This window comes from Pelodiscus sinensis, chromosome 1 (assembly GCF_049634645.1).
Source record: "Pelodiscus sinensis isolate JC-2024 chromosome 1, ASM4963464v1, whole genome shotgun sequence".
NCBI classification, from domain to species: Eukaryota; Metazoa; Chordata; order Testudines; family Trionychidae; genus Pelodiscus; species Pelodiscus sinensis.
The window spans coordinates 150,416,449-150,436,941 of NC_134711.1; the positions used below are offsets into that span (position 1 = coordinate 150,416,449).

At 41.3% G+C, this 20,493-nt stretch overlaps 1 protein-coding gene across 9 annotated transcripts in view; it reads right to left on the reverse strand.

The window, feature by feature from the left end:
• Positions 1-1,237: 1,237 nt before the first annotated feature.
• CMSS1 (cms1 ribosomal small subunit homolog) overlaps positions 1,238-20,493 on the reverse strand; it is a 352,914-nt gene continuing 333,658 nt past the window's right edge. For all 9 annotated transcript variants that reach the window (XM_075915302.1, XM_075915712.1, XM_075915140.1 and 6 more), the window contains 7 exons: positions 18,164-18,293; positions 13,545-13,604; positions 11,222-11,324; positions 8,470-8,530; positions 6,919-7,006; positions 5,219-5,307; positions 1,238-1,502 (listed from right to left, as the gene is read on the reverse strand). In XM_075915302.1, coding sequence (XP_075771417.1) covers positions 1,419-1,502; positions 5,219-5,307; positions 6,919-7,006; positions 8,470-8,530; positions 11,222-11,324; positions 13,545-13,604; positions 18,164-18,293 — 615 coding nt within the window. In that variant the 3' untranslated portion in view covers positions 1,238-1,418. The remainder of the gene's footprint in view (positions 1,503-5,218; positions 5,308-6,918; positions 7,007-8,469; positions 8,531-11,221; positions 11,325-13,544; positions 13,605-18,163; positions 18,294-20,493) is intronic.

Consider the following 20,493-nt stretch of genomic DNA (forward strand, 5'->3'; position numbering starts at 1 on the left):
AGAAGCTGGTGAGATTACTTACATGAATAAGAGGTGCACAAATAGACCATTTTTATGCAGTAGGTATCATGGTAATTGCTCTGTCATAAGAAACACTCAGCCTCCAAAGTTTCCTGTCTGAGCATGAACAGTGCTGAGAGTGCAAGAGCCAATGTTATTTTCAGGATATAGCTTTATGAAATACAGCATTGACAGGCAGGGCCTTCCATAGGAGGGTGCAGGGCACTGAACAAATCAGCCTCCCCACTAGTGTCCTCACCACCTCCTCACCCCTCCACCTGCCACTCTCCTTCTCCTCACTGTCCACTTACTTGTCAAGGGCCTCCTCACCTGCCTGCCCACTAGTCTCCTCGACATGTATCTGGCACCCGCCTCATCCCCCCTCCTGTCGCTCTCCTCTTCACCATCCACCTGCCTCCCTCCTCACAAACCTACCTGTTAGTCTCACTGTCCATCTGGCATATCCCATTTGCCTACCTGCTGCTCATCTCAACATCTATCCACCTGCCTACCACTTCAACCCCTCCCACCTGCTGCTCACCGCCTCACCCACCTGTCTGCTGCTCCCCTCCCCATTAGACTCCTTGGCCTCCATCCCCTGCACTGTCCCCGTCTGCTGCTCTCCTCCTTGCTGTCCACCTGCTTCCTCACCCGCCCCTTGCCTCCCCATTCACTTCTCACCCTGTTTGTCCACACACCTCCTCACCTGAAATTGGGATAAAAGATGTCCCGATCATACATCAGTCAGAACGCAAGACAAAGATCTAAATATTAGGACAATCTGATTTTATCAAAGCATGGGGCCAATTTGCTTTTTCCAAGGGAGGGCTCTGGTGACAGGTTTCATAGAGGATGAGAGCGCTCTAACACATGAAAACGCGTTGGGGATAACTAAATAAGGTACTTAAAGAACGATATGGCTAAAACGTCCGGACTAACTCTGGACTGGTCTCGGTAATGGCCAAATCCAAATGGCAGCAGAGAATGATGGGAATTTTGGGGTCAGAAATGTTCAGAGCTTGCATAGGCTTTTATCACTCCTAGAGGGACAGTGACGTGTCCCTTTGGGAGAGTGGGAGAAGGAGCCAGAAGGAGCTGTGGGAGTCACTCAGGACAGGTACACTCATCGTCAGTATCCTAATGGTAGTAGAGAACCCACACCTCCTGTTTTACATACAACATACATCTTATTTCAATATCATACTGTGCATGCAAGAACAATCTCTGGTACAGAATCTACTTAAAACCCTTTGCTTTATTATAAGAGGGCCAGAAGCAGACAAAACATTGAGATACACGTTTCCGCCAAACATCTCAGAAACAGAAGAACTGAATCCAGTCAGCCACTGAACAGTTGCCTATTACAGACAGTGATAAGTGAAATACAGCTGTAAATTTCATCCTCATAAGTTACACCTTTAAAAGAGTCCCAGCTTCACAGAATCCTCTCTGCACAGCTTTATAATCCCCATTTCCAGAAGGTCAATTGTTTCTTTCCTGATCTGAAGGAAACAAAAATTAAACAAGACATGAAGCAAGGTGATTACTGAACGTGCTCTGTACACACAAAGTTATTCTGTTCAGCTACACACGTTTTATTAGAGGCTGAGTAAAAGAGAGACTTTCACGTACAATGCAAGTTTTACCACAGAAATAAAATGCACTTTAGAAACTGCCTATTTAGTTGAATATTTCCGAGCTTATCTACTTTAAATACCACAAGGTATTATTAGAGAGGAAATATCGAACAACACTTTAGCAAGGCCAGGAATTCCACTGCAGTTATGGTTACACAGAATTCCACCAGGTGAAAAATTAACTATGCACATCAACACGCCCAAGAAGGGTTGCTCTCTGCCCTGCCCTTAACTAGCTTACAGAGCATGCTCTTAGTCCTCAGCCTCCATCTGTTCTGCTGCCTTTTCCACTCCCTCCTAGAAATGAAGTAAATGGGCATTTGGTGGGAGCTGTGGGCACTTCACACCTCTGAAAATCAGGTTATGAGTTTTCCATACCCTACTATAAAAATGTGTGTGTATGTTTCCAATGGCTTCTATGTATTTAAACAAACAGTACTGTGTATTGGCAATAAGATGCAGTAAGTCATCCTGTTAACTCTATGCAACCAAAAGTTATTCTGCAGGCACAAGTTACTGAAGAAGCCACCATGGTTATATTGTAAAAGGGCCTCTGCCTAGTCCACAACTGTACTGGTGAAATTTTTCATCCATGATTACTTATGGATGCAAAAGAATTAGCACATCATCTGACTAAGTCTGCTAATTGAATTGCTAGCAGCTACACCTTTATCATCACTTCCACCTTCACTTAACTGGACACCCAATTAGTTGTGTGATCATTTGAAGGCTCAAAAACTGGAAGCCATTTCTGAAAATCAGGCATCGTCATGTTATTACTTAGAATGATTTATAGTGCTCTTGACATTTTACACAAGTAGCAGAACAAGATTCCTGGCTCAATGAGATTTTAATCCAAGTGTAAAGTTTTGTCTTTGCCAGCATCTAATGTAATTCATTAAAGATTTTTTATCAGATTTTATCTGTTATTTGGTATCTGAGTACAGTTTACTAAAGCCTTCCAAAGATACAATTTTCTGGACTCTGTCTAGTATATTCTGTAGAACCAAACACTGTGCCACAAGATGCTTCACATACATAAATCAGAGTCGTTGAGGGGAAAAACCTTATATATTGTGTTATTTGAGAGATAGCTCAGTATGATTGAAGGGTATTTCATAATGCAAAAGGTACACAAAAGGGCACAGTTTGGGTTACATACTCATCCTTAACTTGCACAATTCCTAAGCTTTTAATTGTGTATTCTTAATGTTTACACTATTTTTTGTCGGCAAACTAAAAGTTAGAGTCACTATTTTGCTACTGCTGTAAGGAATGATTAGGAAGCCTAAGTCTCAGGTTTGCAATAGTGCTGGTTCACATCCAGCCAGATCAGCCAGAATCTGCAGTTTACTGCCTGCAGCTAACTCACAGAAATCCTAGTCCATCTGTATGCCGCATAAGCCTGTATTGCTTTTTGTAATCATAAAGCTTTGTACCATGCCCTTTGCTAACATTTCTGTGATCTATTCCTCAGTATGCAACTAACTTACATATCCTTACAAAATACAAGACTATGTAGCACTTTAAAGACTAACAAGATGGTTTATTAGATGATGAGCTTTCGTGGGCCAGACCCACTTCCTCAGATCAAATAGTGGAAGAAAATAGTCACAGCCATATATACCAAAGGATACAATTAAAAAAAATGAACACATATGAAAAGGACAAATCACATTGCAGAACAGAAGGAGGATGCGGGGGGAGGGAAGGAAGGTGAATGCCAGTGAGTTAATGATATTAGAGGTGGGGAAGGGTAGATGTCTGTGAGTTAATAGTATTAGAGGTGATAATTGGGGAAGCTATCTTTGTAATAAACCATCTTGTTAGTCTTTAAAGTGCTACATAGTCCTGTATTTTGTTTCAGCTACACCAGACTAACACGGCTACATTTCTATCAATATCCTTACAAGTTTCAGTGCAAGTACTCCTATCAAACTCACAGGTTGAGAGGTCTACTACAGATTTACCACAAGGGGGAGCCTCTTTGCTTCACTAAGTGAAGCTACTCACTTTGCTAGTTGTTTTTTCAAGGTATTTTAGCAGACACTGTAGTTCATCCTGGAGCATGAACTTTACTCACTTGGTGGTATGTGATTCTACACACACTAAAATATGTTAAAGTACTGAGCAGGGTGTGGTTTGGGACAATTTTCTTCCTTGTGAAAAAGTCTGTGTTCTGTGCCAAACAGATTATTCTCTGGAGGCTTCAGGTACTGGCTGCTTAGAAAGTCTGGTAGCCCTGTTAGTCTGTAACTTTAAAAACAAGTAGTCCCGTGGCACCTTAGAGATATTCATGCATAGGAGTGAGGTAGCCTTCTCATACTGATTCAAGAGACTAGTGGGGAGTTCTCTCTCTGGGCTGAATACTACTTAGCTATATAGCCTACTACATGTGAAACAGCACAAATACGCACACTTAAGAATGAGAATCCTACAACATGCCACTGAGAAGCACATGGAATCATGAGGAGGAAAAAGTTCTACCGGCGGCCTACAGGCCCGTATGACTTGCTGCTTTATGGTGCCATATTGTTCTAGAGGAGGCTGTAGTGCAGCGATAAGAAACCTTTTTGAATCGGAGACCGCTGACCCACAGAAAAATTAGTTGGGGCCCACACACAAGCAGGAAGCAAAAAAACAAACCAAAACCAAAAGTCCCAAACCCTCACTGATGTGACCCCCAGCTGAGAAAGAGAAAGACACTCCTCACATTCTCCTCGCACACCAGAGCTTGGGAGGGCCCAGTCTAGTAAATTTTGTCTGCTTCAGCCCTGCAGTGGGACTGTGGGGGGGAGAAGAGGTTGGAGCACCAGTATGGGCTCCCCAATATTGGGGGAGGGGGGTTGAGACTCAGGTGCTGGATCGAGGCATGCAAGGGGCCACATCTGGTCCTCGGGCCTTAAAATCCATACTCCTGCTGTAGTGTGACTTAACAGGCCAATGTGCTCCTTCCATCTTGGGGTCACGTAATGTGTCTTCAAAAATTGCTCAATCTTATTTCCTTTTTTTTTTTTTCAGTTTTTTAAGGAATCTCTCCCCCAGGAGCAGCTTGCTGAAAGTCTTTAGGAGGGACAGTGTTACTAGCTCACAGACACCTCAGCAGGAAAAGTAGGTAGAGGGCAGCTGGACACAATAGTGCTAGGGATGTCACCATTTAACCTTACCGGGTGATACTTACCAGTTATAGGTTAACCAGCGGCCTGACCGGGTTGAAGCAGCTCCCCACCCACAGGATCCTATTTAAGCAGTTAACTGGTTGAATTTGATATTTAACCAGTTAACTAATTAAGTGGGATTTTACATCCCTAATTGGAACTGTTTACTGATGCTCATGAGATGTGGAATGAAGAAACAAAATTCCTCAGTTCTGAGCTGGAGACACGAGGGGTGCCGAATGATTGGGAAAATGCTAACTCCTTTGTGTTCCTTGAGAATTGATGTCAGAAGTTCATTTCAAATGGAAAGAAGTCCATTGAACAGAAGAAAATCCTGACTTCCCAGGATTCATGCATTAACCATGTCTAGACAGAAAGGTTCAAATAATTACAACATTTTTTAGAAAGGTGGTCATAGTGTACCTCAGGGATATCTATCATCCTCCTCAACTTCTGATCTCTCCAGTTCCAATCCAAAATGAGATACTTCAAGGAGTTCAAGCTAAGGCCATCTGAAAGGGCAACACAAGTCTTACTATGATACAGATAACATGACGTGCTTATCCACATGATTTTTGTCTTTTTCATCCTTTGCTGCCTGTTCCCAGGGCAACACGTCTTTGAACATTATGCACCACATTTGCTGGTTAGAAAACTGATGCAGTGACACTGCAAGCTTAGCTTCCTTGCACATAATCCCATTACTTTTCCAGAAGATAAACACAAAAACAAAGCAACTGCTGTTGCCAAGCTTGCCAAGAGCTAATATCCTGCCTGCAAAGAATTCCCCAGACTTCCTCTTCATGAAACCACAGGAGTTGAATTTCCATGGCTGACGACAAGCTGGTAAATTATAAGGACATGAGCCAGCAAGAACCACGCAGTGGGAACTAAGGATGCTCAGCAATTTGCACAATCAGGCCCGAAACGAGCTTCAGGTCAGCAGTATTGCGAAGGGCTTTGATCATCTTCCATCTGAATGACAGGAGACAAGGCGGCAGCTGGTTCTTTAGGAAATGACCCTCTGCCAGCTCTGCTAACTCTTCCCTATCTAGCTGGTGATGCCCACAACTTTTTTCACTAGCTTTTTCTCAATAACCTCCCACTGCAGTACTGAACTATCAAACAGCCCTAGACATGAAGAACACACGGCCAGCTTCTGGTCCTGGCCTGCCATCTTTCCTGTTGACATATCTTTGGGCCGATGCAGCAACATCAGCTGTATGATGTGTGTTGAGTTGAGTTTTTGTAACACTGTTGTTAAAAACAAAAACATAGCAACCTTGAAACATCTTGCTGTTCCTGTGGTTTCTGGAGGGAGACACAGTGGAGTCCCATGCCAGAGCCAGCCCTCACCCTCAACCAGGATATAGCTTGGCCAATTGACCTGAAGAAGGAACCATCACGACTGGACTATGGTTAGTATCTTGTGAAATCTTCACTACATTTTGTTTTTATTGCAAATATCTACTTGATAAGCAAAAAAATATGGGAGAAAAAAAATCTTAGAACTGGGAAAGAGAAGGATGATGAAACGGGCTTTGTCTTTACTACACCTTAAGTCAACGTAAGTTATCAGACATAAGTCGACTTAGTGAAGTAACTCACATGGGCTCAACATGGTGATTACACCATACTTCGTCAGTGGAAATACTCTCCTGTCAACATAGTTTCTGCCTCTTGTTGAGGTAGATTAAGGAAGTCAACACGAAAACGCTCTCTCATCGATTTATCCTGTCTTCACCAGATCTGCTAAATCAATGCCATTGTTTTGATTGCAGCGGTGCTGATTTAGCACCATACTGGTGACAAGCCCAGGGAAACTAAATTCCTACTCAAGACTTTGATGCCTGTCAAATCTAGATTTTTTTTCTTCATTAAAAGCTTGAATTTAATTCTGAATTATGCACAACTCAGTTCCTTTTGTCAAAGTCAATGTGTTTGGCTTCTTGGATTTTTCAACCTTATATTCTTGGCCAGCATTCGAGCAATATCTGAGAGAGCTGATCCCCAAATTCACTGGCTCAGGTTCATCCAAAACCTTCAAATTCCATTGAAGTTTCACTTATTCTGCCAAGTTCAGTATGTCCATTACCAGAGCCCACTGCAGCCTCTTCTCTTACCTTGCTCTACTAGCGCTTTTATCCTTCCAGGTGTTCCTACACCCAAGTGGATGACACCATTCTCCAGCATGTGCATTTGTTCCTTTATCTAATTCAAGGACAGACAAAGAAAATATTGTATCAGCAATCCCTCAAGTGTTTAGGATTCCCTCTTTAAAAACATTTTATTCCACATTGGAGGTAAACTCCTAATATCCCAATAACTCCTCTTAAAACACTACGTAAAGATAGGTCTAAATATAGGGAGTAGTGCACAGCAAGCTGGGGTATAATCTACAGTATTCTAGAACACTGCACAAATCTATCCAGGTGGGCTCTGCTACCATGCATTAAGAGTTCTGTAAGCACACTAGGAATTTTTAGTGTGTGGTAGCGGGATCCACGTGGGCAGTTAATGTGTAGCAGCTAAAGCACAACATACTAAGACAGTCAGACACATATTGTTCATCTCTCAGATTGTACAACTGATACATACAGGGGAAAAGCACCAAGGGCAGTGAGGTGTCCAACTCCCTTTGAAAGTCAAACATTGAAATTCAGTCAGTTGTACCTTTGAAAATCTCACCTCAAGCTCTTTTTCTGAGGTTTGAATAGCACTGGCCTCCCCACAAATAAATCAGACTTCTAGAACTAAGTGCACAACTGGATTCACACTAATCTGCCAAAGTCTGGAGAAGGATGAAATATACTGTGTGTGACATTCACCTGTTTGATGATATTTATATAGAACACAACTTTTTCACTCACCATTCCTTACTTCCTTGCTTGCAAAACACACCCATCATTTGTACTCTCAAACAGGCATTTACTTTGGGTAGCTGAGCATCTGATTCTCCGATTTATGTCCATGAGTGTGGGTGAGGGTATTGTTTTGTGAACGCAAACATATACACATACTGTTTTGGGTTTCTTAAATAGGCACAAAATCAGAGGCTGGTTTGGGGTACGCATGTTAAATATAGATTAATCGGCTAATCGAACAGTTGATACAATTTGCATTGACTATTTGATTAGTTGATAAGTGTGCCCCCACCTCTGAAATGTAGCAGCAGCCTCAGTGAAAGCGCTGCGGGAAGCACGGGGCCAGCGGGGGACTCAAACAGTCCCCTGCTGTCCCCGTGCTCCCCCTAGCATTTCAAAGTGGCAGTGATGCTTGGAGCCCAGGGTCTGGCCCTGGGCTCCACGTAGCACTACTGCTTTGAAGCACCCCCTCTTGTTTCCTCCTCGTCCCACCCCCCGTTCCTGCCTCTTTCTGATAGGAGGGGAGGAGAAGCAACTAGTCTACTAGTCATTCACATCCCTAGTTTGAGGCACAAAATGTTTGCCTGGGTACCATGCAGATTATACAGGTTACTGATGTTCCGATCATAATGTAAGTGCTCACGTGGCACAAACACACACAGGAGAGTTTGAGGAATGAGCAGAGGAATGGCTTGGTTGAATGCCCAGCACTGTGTTGTTGGGGTACAGAGAGGAAGCTATGTGCATGAAAAATATCCTTATAATGTCAAAAGACCCATTTTTATCAAAACTAGCTCTGAAGTTGCTTACCTTTATGTGTTTTGCAAACAATTTCATAACTTTGCAGTCTCCTTTGAATGCTGTCATTGACCTACCAGAGGATAAATTAAAAAATGAGCTCACATATTAAAACTCATATTAGGAATAGACAGTCGGCACAAGAGGGAATCAAAACTTAAGTCAGTGTTTAAGACAAGAGTTCTAAATGAGTTAGGTGCCCAACTCCCACTGACTCCTATCTGAGCTTTGAAAGGCTCCTAAAAAATTATTATTTACATCTATTTGGTACTTATAAAGAGCTACAACAGGACATACATACTAGAGGGTACAGTTTAAGAGAGATGACTATGTATCTGTCGCATAGAGGTATTTATGTAATATGTAAAGGACATGTACTTTTACAACTGACTTCTTTCAAGACTACCATCTAATCAATTGCCAGATTTAAATACAAGAACAATTACAATGTTGAATTATAGGCATATGAGAAAGCATTCTTAACTGGAAATTTAAGGTTTTATTATGATTTATGCAATGCAATTATTGGAGAAATCATCTCTTCTGGCCTGTCCTAACCCTTACTACACAAAGTAATATTGAGATTCACACTCAAGATTTGTGGACCACAACTTGTTTATCAGAAGACCAGACCTGTGTCCTGAGCCTCTGTTCTGGGGCATGGTTCTACGTATAGAAAATGTCACGATCTGTATAATAAACTCAGCAGGAGAAAATGAGTATGGAGCTTAGAAAGCCCCCGTTGAAACAGACTTTTTCCTGAATTCAGGAAGAAAACAATGCCCCCAAGATCTTCCTTTACAACAAAGAAGACTAGAAAGTTTTTTAAATTTTGAAACACGGCTGAGATTCAGCTGTCATCATTTGAAGTCTAGAGCCAGGAGAGGAAACATGACCATCGTTTGCCCACCCTCAACCCAGCACTGTGTTTCTCTGTTCTTCACTCCATGACGTATTGTGGGCTAATCAAGTACAAGGGGAGAATAGGGGAAAGAAAGCAGTTTTCAGCCACTCGGAGCAAGCAGCCAATACAAAGGGTTTTGCCCTGTGATGTCCAGGTCATAGTAAGGGGCAAAAGCCTGCTCTATCTCCAAAACTGCCTTGGCTTAATACACTGAGTGGAAGAGGTGTGAAGGAAAAGAGAGGTAGCAGGGCAAAGGTAAACCAATTCCATCTTCAAGGTGGAAATCAGTATGTGATCTCAAATGCTTCCAGGTTCAGTCCTCCCCTGGAGACCGCTGTCCATCCGTTTGGAAAGGAAAGAATATGACTCCCACAAGTTTGCCAGCCACCTCAATTAATCCCCTTGTTTGGAGATGCCAAGATGTGAGATGCAGAGGCTTAGGCTGAGAAGCTGTGACAATTTGCCCCATTGCTGAGTATGTGTGCGTGGTGCCAGAATGAACAATGTGGACAGTTCTATTCCAGTTTCTAGGGCATTACAAATTGCAGGATTTGCCAAGTAATACAGAGTGATTGCCAGAGAGAGAGAACTTATTTTAAGGCAGCAGCACAAGGGAACAGAGATACAGTGGATCTTTCAACCTTCACTCAGCACACACTGATGTCTGACTGCTTCATTTTGGTCAAGCAACAGGCACATTTCCAGGTGACTGGGGAGTAAAAAATTTCAAAATTCCAAAAGGAGACAATTTCAATTTCCACACTGACCTCCTACTAGGGGTAGCTGAGAAGGAAGAAAGGGGTTCCTGGCCAGGAAGTGTCATTCCATGTCCAGAGCACAGCAGGGTGATGGGGGGGACAGGACTGCTTTCCTTCGAGTTCTGTCAGGGGGCTACTACATCAGTGTCCTGAGCACAGCAGGGTGTACAGAGGTCAGGGCTGGTGTCTGCTAGTCCTGGTCAAGTGGTACGTTAAGGATAGCAGCCTTCCTGACTCCTGATCAAACAATAAATGATTTCCAAGGCTTCACAAGGCACAAGGAAAGCAAAAGTGTCTTCTTCAGCCCTACTCAGATGGTGTATAAGAGCCAGAGCTGTTCAGAGTACGTGGGAGCCATTATAAATATACAGGCACATGAAAAGAAAGGAGTACCAATCAAGAGGAAGTCCAGAGTTAAAGTAAATTCAGTCAGAGAGAATGCTACCCCTCTCATACAGGTAGACTAGTGTTTCTTAACCAATGAACTGTGACCTTGAGGAGCAGCAAGCCCACAAAAGCCAAGTAGGGCCGAGATATGAGGCACTGAAAAATGTATTACAATCTATGATCATGGCTACATTTTCTTTACTTTTTTTACTTTTCTAGTAAATGCAAGGGGGAGGGGGGGTTATGAAAATAATGGTGAATATGGGGTTGCCAATCTGAAAAGATTGAGAAACACTAATACAGGACAGATGCATTGGTCTACACAAGCTCTAGATCACTGTGTTTCTGTTGAACTTTGCAATGAAAATGTCCTGACTCTGCAATCGAAATGGTAGTGCTGAGCTATGCATCTTTATGCATTTAATCTGTTCTTAAGCGTGATAGGGTTGTATATCTTTCTAAGAGCAACTATACTTTACTTTTGGTTTGTAACAAAAGCAGTAGATCAGTGCAGCTAAGTTATTAAGTTCTACTTTAGCCTAACCCAAATACCACAGTACCATGGTTTGGAGGAATGAAGGCCATTGCATCAGTCGAGACTGTAATTGTGTTGGCTAGCAAAGGACAGTGTCCCAGTTTTGCCTTTATGTTTAGAGTTCCAGACAAAACCTCTGACCAGGTGCCAGTCTCAACATCACATTTGCTCTCAACCTACTTAATGAGCTCCAAACAACGGAGAGCAGAACTGCAGACGATCAGCATCAGCACAGACTTCTTCTCCTTGTGGTTTTTACGGAGTTTTGCCCATTTGGGACAAACTGTAACAAGAAATAAAACATACACAGAGAAAGCTATGACTTAAATACACACTGCAATGCTAAATCACGTAAGTACCTGATGAATAGCTGCTGGCCAAAAGAATATACTTCCTGTACACTATTTCACAATCTCAGTTTGCAAAATATGTAAATTAAGATATTTCAAAAAAAAAAATTAAACAAAATTTCTCATGTTCCAAACAATAAAATATGATTGCTAAATAGGTTACATGAGAAAACACATTATATAAGGGTCAAAATGCAGCCAGTGTGTGAACATGCACTAATCCATTGACTTCATTTGTCCTTAAATTTGCAATGTAATTTGATTTACAGCAGTGTTTTAGAAAGAAAACCTGTTAAATGTGATACACTAATTGCATGTGTACCACAAGAACATAAAAGCAGACCTACTTACCCAGGATAATTTCAGTAGCCAGGGATAAATAGAAATGGTTCAATAAAATTAAGACAACCCACTTAAGCCTTGTCTAACAGTGTTGGTGGCTATAGGATACACATAGTTACATCATGCAGTGACAAACGCAAGCTGCATCAACACTGAGGTGTGTAGCTACACATGGCAGTGAAAAGCTCTGGTGGCGGGGGAGGGAGTAGGGAAAGGCTCCAGTGAGGCATAGTTGGCAGAGCCTTTTCCTGCGGTGTCTCCACTGCCAGAGTCTGCCCATGCTGCCAGGAATCTTTCACTGATGCAGGGAAAGGCCCCAGCTGCAGGGAGCTGCCTGAGGCTATGTCTACACGGGGAAGGTTTGGCAACAAAAGTGCCGTCCACATGCAAAAGTCATCAAAAGTGAAAACTGGTCAGATCAGTTTTTCTGCCTCCTATTGTCAACATTTCATGGCCACATTGCTAGTTCCCCTGTCGACACACAGAGTGAAGTAATGCAGGTGAGCATCGCACAGTGCAGTGCTGTGGGAAGGCAGAGCTGATCCCAGTGCTTCTTGGGACTCCCTCTTAGCTCTGTGAGCTCTCTGTGCTGAGAAATGTCAAAGCAGCACAGCAGTCTCTCTAGCCCTCCCCCTGTAGCCGCTGTCTGCCTGCTGCTGTGTTCCTAGCAGGGCAGAACAGAAGCATTCAAATGATTTGTTCTTTGTTCCCCAAATGGACCATCTCACTCAGCTGTCAGATCTTTCTTGGACCTTTGAAAGGGGAGAGGTGCATGCTTGCAGAACAACAGAGATCACAACACACTGAGCACAGCCATCAGGACAGGTGTTGCGGGATATTGGCGGAAGCCAGTTCTCTCAACAAAGCGAACAGCAGAGTCCACACCGGCTCTTTGTTGGCAAGAAAGGGAGGGGAAAAGACAAAAGTCTCTTGCAGGAGTGGAAGTTTTTTGTCACCATACTGGGTGCTTTTCCTAACATAAGTCCCATTGTAGTGTAAACACTCCAACTGTTTACTCACCAAAAGACAGTTTTTGGCAACAAACATGCCAGTGTAGATAAGGCCTGAGCTTCTCTCTGCTACCTTGCCCTACTCCCTCCAGTTTTTCACCATGGCCAGAGCCTTTCCCTGTGGCAGGGAGAAGCTCTAACAGCAAGGAGGCAGTGGGTACTGCACTGCTAAAGACAGCAGTGCAAATAGGGCAGCACTATTTGGGCATGTAGAGAGCATGCAGGAGCGTCCCGAAGCCGGCTGCAGCAGCTGGCGCCCTAGGCGGAGCGGCGCAATCAGCGCCCCTGCCTGCACGTCTGTGACATCATCACGGGGCGCCGGGGCACGAGATGCCCTAGGCAGCTGCCTTGCTTGCCTAGGTTCATGGACCACCCCTGCCATATGCCATAAGGTTCTGGCATGTGTATATTTCACCAGCTACAATTCTATTTCTACCCACACTAGGCAGGCTTGCACTGTATGTAGTCTTCACACTACTGCAAGCACAAACACAACCTTACATATTTAACAAAGCGTGGTCAAATATTAAGTAATATTTCCTAAATATTATTTAAAAGCTAAACTGAACTGAACTATTTCAATGCAGAAAATTAATTTTACAGAACAGAAACATACAGAAACATAAAAGATGCAATATAACTGATTTTATGAATATTTCAAGGTCAAGATTAATGTTCAGTGCGTAGATGTGCAATACTATCTTGTGTAAATCATGAAGCTTCTACTTTCTCTTGAATACTGAACTAGAAAAAATGTTATAAACGTAATTCCGCACTTTCTGTGACCAATATTTTACTCACTTTCCTTCAGGTACGAAGAAAAACTATGGGTGAGGTCATTGGCTGGCAGGAAACAGGAATCTGAAACCGTAAGAGACAAAATGTTTTTGTTGACAGATTTGCAACAGAACAATGGAGTGTGCATACATATATATATTTCTTGGATTAAATCTGTCAGTAATGCTTACTCTTTGAAAACCATGTAGATTGCCTTTTGGAAAAGTAGAGCTTCATGGTCTCTTCTATACAACTGTAATGAGTTTGTGAACTGGTTAACCAAATCATGGTAAAATCTATCAACATAACTGAATTCCTCCTCAGTTATCTGAATGATTTCTCCTCTCACCTACCCTAAGTACAGCATTGTACAACTGATCACATACATAATGGAGGGTTTTCACAAGCCTTTCTAGCATCCCTCAGAAGTTACTGTCAGAAGCATTATGACTTGTTGGACCATTGGTCCAATCTAGCATGGCAAATCCTATTAAAATAATCAGGATTGTATTACAGAATAAAAAAAGACATGGGTCATTCTCTTATCAATTGGGTTACTTTCTCTCCGGACTCCAACATTGCACAACTTTGTAAATTACACTCAATAACAGTTACATAAATATTTACATTAATTTTAATTCCCTATCCTGAATAGCAGGCTTCATCCCAGATATAAATCTGCCAAATTTTACCCTATTCAGTTAGACCAATAGCCATTAGCCTACTACTTTCTGTGAGAACACAAACTCACAGTTTTAACATTTAACTTCCAGATGCATCCTACTGCACCATCATCATGTTGCATGAAACCCAGCTCTTCAAGAAACTTATCTTTAGGAGGGGTATGTTTGGTCATGTAGGTAGGTTAGATTTATTTTTTTTTTATTCTGACAATGGTAAAAATCTCTCTGATCATTTGTAAAATAGCTTACATGTAAATTAAAGGCAATCTGTAAACCCCAATGAGAGGACACAAAAGATTTATGTTTCCACATGATTTGTGTCAAGTACCAAGACTGGGCCGTTTGTTTCCGATACTGTCACTGTGATTCCCCCTTAGAATATGGTTGAAAGGTGGATGGCAGAAAATTCTAGCCTGAGGTATTTCAAAGTGCTAAATGCAGAATGACTTGCACTGAAATCACAGACAGAACTTCACTTGCTAGTTTAACAGCTGTCCTTCTGTTTGCCTCTCCTAGTCTACTACATATTTTACAGAGTTTGTCTGTTTGATCAACAACACCTCCTAAACAGTAAGAACTAGGACCACCAAAATCAGTATACTGCTTCCTCTTATCATAACTAAATCAGTGTAAGGGTTTAGTCGTTCCAGGAAAACGGAATGTGCCTGGAATGAGATTGCTTCTCATAAAACCAAACAGAAAGGAGACAGAATTACAAAATCAAGTACAGTTCTTAAAACTGACATAATGGAGTGAATGTTGAAAGAGACAGAACCAAGATGAGCCAGAAAAACAGGATGAACCTGAAACAGGACTGCTTCTCAATAAACCTTACAGAAAAGAGATAAAACCGAGAAATTTGGAGTAGTACTCTGTTTTGGAGCAGCTAAATCAATACTTAAAGTTTGAAAACTAGAAGACAATATTATCAGAAACAAATTGACTATAGCCCTTTTTTATTAAAATGTAGAGAATGATAAGAGTTTATAGGGATGAAGAAAAAAATATACTGGATGGAATTCACATTTTAAAAAATGTACTAAAATTAAGTTCATAAAAATAACACTGTATTTTGAAAAATACAATCATTTCAATAAAGCAAGTATATTTTTCTTTTTAATTTATTTTTTAAAAATTAAAAGGACCCAAGCAATGCCAGGTAAATCTTCTAGTTTTAAATAATTGATATGAATTGATCATGAGAAATCACTTTGATTGTGGACGCACTTGTAATTATCAACATGTTACTTGTTAAAATGCTGAACAGATCTACCCTCTAATCAGACTAATCCCAGCAGATATCTCTTGTCAGCTGATCCCCAGGCACCCAAGGGGGGAATCACTGGGATTCAAATAAAGTGGAGGCTATATTATCGCTGCCAACTTCACACCACCATTTCTGACTGGGTAGATGGGAAGGCAGACTTCATTTGTAGCTGGAGCACGGCATTACTGCAGTCTTACATTTATACCACCAGAATCTGACCCCTTGTCAGTTCTTATTTGCTTATGTAGTGGATGGGGTCTAAGAGAGGGTGAAGGTGCTCAAGACTTCACAGGATCAGTTGATTCATGCTTTTTTTTTTAAATTTACCGATACACCTTCCCTGCACTGTAAGATAAACTGCTAAGATTTCAACCGCAGTTTGAATTCCAAAGGTGAAGCTCTCAATGCTGAATGTGGCCAAAGGGCAGTACAGAAAAGACTTTACAAGGAGTAATTTCACAGCTCTAAATGTCTCTGTTTGGTGATGTCTTCTTATAAGTTCTTCAGGATAGTTGTGTCATCTGTCTTTGTCATTATTTCTCCTAATGAGGGCTCAGGCAGTCTGAATACTGTAACTCATTAATGACTTAATAATGCTGAATGAGTTCAGAGGAAGATATAGAACAGGGGGTGCCAACCCGTAGCTCTTCCTCCCCAAAAAGTGCAGCTCGCGAAGCCGCTCCTGCACCACCACCCCCCAAACAGTCCCCCTTAGTCCTCCTGTGCTCACCGGGGCAGTGATTCAAAATGGCAGCCTTCAACGGGAGCCGGATATGGCCAAAAAGCCTAATCTTGTTTCTTAAAGGGGCAGTCTCTTTTTTTTTTTGCTTGACAATTCGGGGGGGGGGGGGGGGGGGGCTTTCCTTTTTTTGGCTCTCTTTGTTAAATGGGTTGGCCACCCCAGATATAGAAGGATACAGTTATTTTAATTTTCTGACTTCAAAGGGAAACTAAATATAAGTTGTGGGTCAATGACTATTTGCACCAACCAGCAGAACTGGAATGCTAACAATACCTTAAAAAACCCAGAAAGGATTAAAACCACATAACTACAGTTTGCAGAAGCCAGAAACCACATTGGCTCAAACCTGAATATTTACGTTTAGTATTTTGCAAACACAACTAAACAACTTCAAGTAGCTGCTCTCTATACTGCCCAGTGAGTTGATATGAATGACTTGACAGCTACTGAAGCCACCAATGCCTTTAGCTTTGTACGCTTCCAATTCCTCCTTCAAAAAAAGAAAGAAAAAACACCCCAAGACCCAATCTATATGGAAATAAGCCGTTTCACTAGCCTAAAGGCCTCTCTAGATAGGAAAGCGACAGGGTATTGTTATTTGCATAAAACCCTATGGACAAATAGAAGTATAAAACGTAAGCGCTTCACAGCAATACAGAGGATAAAAGAGATTTTTAGGATGCAACATGGCAGCAATGGCAAAATTCTCTCCTGATTCAAGAAGAAAGCTAAACTAACCCCAGGGAAAGAAGTGAGGGTCAATATAGCATCATATGTCTCTGCATGAAGCTGGGAAGAAAGTGCAGTTAGAAAGACAAGATTTAAACATTCAAAAACATAGAGTGCAGCACAAATCAAAGGCTCCTGGTGGGGGCAGAAGTCACACAGAGTTCAGTGACTATCAATGGGATAAAACAAGAACCAACAATTTGTTGCTGGGGCTTTATTGTCTCCAAGTATACAATATCAATAAATAAGAGCTCAGCATATCTTCATATATAACACAACAATAAGAATTAATACTACAACTTGGGCTCAAAATAAGGAATCATGAAACTTTTTAGGCTAATGCTGTTAGGGGTAAGGTAAGCTACAGGAGAGAGAAGCCATCTAATCCAAAAAGAAAATTGCATTTATTTTTATTACAAACTACTCCTCCCATGCGCACACACACTTTGTGAATTCAAGCTTCTGGAAGATGCTGCATTGACAGCACTGGAAAATTAATTCCACTTTGTTCATAGAACGAAACACACTGCATTGTAGTTTCCTCTTCATCTCAAACCTTTAGAGAGGTGCAATGGGAGCTCAGTCTTCATGCGCTGCCCGTTTTAGCAGTGGGTTCACGAGTCACTCTCTCCAATCAGACTGCCAACACACAGCCAGTTTTGGTACAAAATCCATCCACCAGGCCTGCCAGCTCATTTCATAAAGCTTACTAAATAGCCAACAGGTGATAAGAGCAGTGCATTCAGCATTCCATAACTAATCCAGAATACTATCTGATTACTCTTCCTTCTTTAGAATGTACTTCAGCTCAAGTGAAGCCTTATGTTAAATGTCTGAGTATAGTTCCACTAACTTTAGGAATAAAGCCATTTTGCTGGCTCTCTTTCCCTTGGAAACTGTTACTTAGAAATCTCCATACTTCTATGAAAAAGATACTTCCTGAAATTAATTTTCTGCGTTGATTGGATATGTTGAAACAATGCTTCTTTTTATTTTCTTAATAGCACCGTTTAGAAAACAAAACCATGTACTTATTCCAAAAGAACTCACAACTCAGCTTAAACAGCATAGCAATACCTCAGAAGAAAAAAAAATCTTACAAACACCCCTAGAACTCAGGAGATCTGACTTAGGAAATCCTTTATTTTCCTAATACATATGAATCTCCATCCCCCACTCAGAAGGCAATGCACAAGATGTCTCTTGGATGCACACATTTTACCTGGCAGTTTTAACTCTTCTAGTTCAATCACTGAACGTTTACTACCAAAGTGTTGATTAAGCAGCTTTTGTAGGTCTTCAGGGACGCCTGGTTTTGGAGATGATTTTGCAAGAATATCAGAAATTTTCTTCTATTAACAAAAGCAAAAAAAAAAAAAAAAAAAGGAGATGTAAGGCATTTTCAATATGTTGTTCACTATTTGACAAGCTAACGACAGTCTGTAAGAGTATATTTCTTCATAATCTCAGTGCTAACGTCCTTATAATTGGGCAAATCTGCCATTGCTTTCACTGGAGCTGTGTCTAGACTACATCCCTTTTCTCGAAAAAGGGATGTAAATTAGACACTTCGAAATTGCAAATGAAGCCAGGATTTAAATTTTTTGAGGGGGGGGGGGGGGGGGAAAAAGCAGCCGCCATTATGCAAATGAAGCACAGAAAATTTAAATCCTGGCTTAATTTGCAATTTCGAAGTGTCTAATTTACATCCCTTTTTTGAGAAAAGGGATGTAGTCTAGACATAGCTTGGCGTGAAAATTACAGATTGGGTCTACAGCCTGTGAAGATGCACTGTGAAGTAAAAACCAAATCATTTTTACTGTGTACCTCTGTTGTGCATTACTGGCACACTAAAATATTCTCAAAGATTGTACTGGGGAAGGAGGTGGGGTTTTTTCGATGTATTACTTTAGCAGTGATACAAAGCCTCACAAACATATCACAAATCTTACAATAACAGGTGTTTTTTTCTCTTAAAACTCCAGCTACAGGACTCAAGAGATTACTAAACAATTTTAGCTCTCATTACATTAAAAAGATTGCATAGAACAGCTTGGAAACATGACTAGAGAATACCCTAACCACTCAAAACCCAAAAAGCTACAAAAAAAACCCCTCCTCAACTTTATTTGAAATGTTATTCTTTTTAAATTGATCATGATTGGTGGGGAAGGGGCTAGTGCATGATTTTTGAATGAGTGGGGTTGGCAATAATGTACTAGAAATATCAAGACGAAGTGGGTCTTTGCCCACAAAAGCTTATGCTCCTATACATCTGTTAGTCTATAAGGTACTACAGGACTCCTTGTTGCTTTTGCAGATCCAGACTAACATGGCTACCTCTCTGATACTTGATAGAAATATCAAGAATACCAGGTCTCCATTTATATATTTTTTTGCTGCAGGATATTGGCAAGATCTTCTAGGACAGGAGATAGCTCGTGGGACTGAAACCTAAAGTACAGTTTTCAGTCTCCAACTGGGTGATGGGAGCAGGGATTCTGGGTTGTATACCATAAGGACATTTGAGCAGTTGAAATTTCAACTGCAGAACTATATATAACACTTTGAGACCCACATTTTCATACATCATCAAGGAGAATGGCAAACATTTTAAAAATTCTGAGCAGTCCACCTTTAACAAGCAGTCAAGAAAATGGCATTTTTTAAAGGAAGACTACATTTAGGGCTTCATCTTAATCTCACTTCGTAGTTATAATTTCACTTTCTAATTTCATTAAACCAAAGACAAAGAAAGAGAACCTGGGTTCCTCTTTATTAAAATGATTTTACTACTTTTTAAAAACGGGAGATTTTCAAGCAGAGAAAGCATCTTGGCATGACAGAGGATATTACAATATGGACAATCCTAACAGCCAGACTGTGAACTCTTTATTCGCGTCAGTGACACGTTACTCGCTTGAATGATCCCAGCTAACTGCTCACCCATGGGACTAAAGGGATCATAACCTGGCCCTAAGAAAGCTCTTGAAACCACAGATATCAAGTTCTTTGCCCAGTCCCAAAGCACTTAGGCCTTGATCCAGAACCTTTTGAAAGCACTGGGAGCTTTTGTAACAGATTTTGGCGCAAACCCTTGCAGTGTTCTCAGTGAACAGCAGTAATTAAAGTTCCATCCTGATTTGGTAAAATTTTCCTGCTGTGTAATGACTGCAAGCTGGGCCACATTTTGGAGATGTTTTATAGGGGGCAGTTATCTAGCAGATAATAACCCAAGATCAACAAGACTCTTTCTGCAGAGTACCACAGGATAATTGCCATTTCACTGGCTCATTACGTCATTCACTGACTCACTCAATCCCTTCTGGAAAATTATGGTTCTCTTGAGGAAGATGCTGATGTTAACAAGAAATTCCATAACAGTCAATGCAAGGACACCTGATCACACTCTTTTTCTTCAAGGAGAGCTGGGGGAAAATGTTCTTCACACAGGAAGTTTTATTATTTTTCTTCCAATTCATTCCAGATGCTTAAGGAGCAAAGGATTTTATGTATTTAATTATTTATAAAAGAGAGACTTGTTAGTTTGGG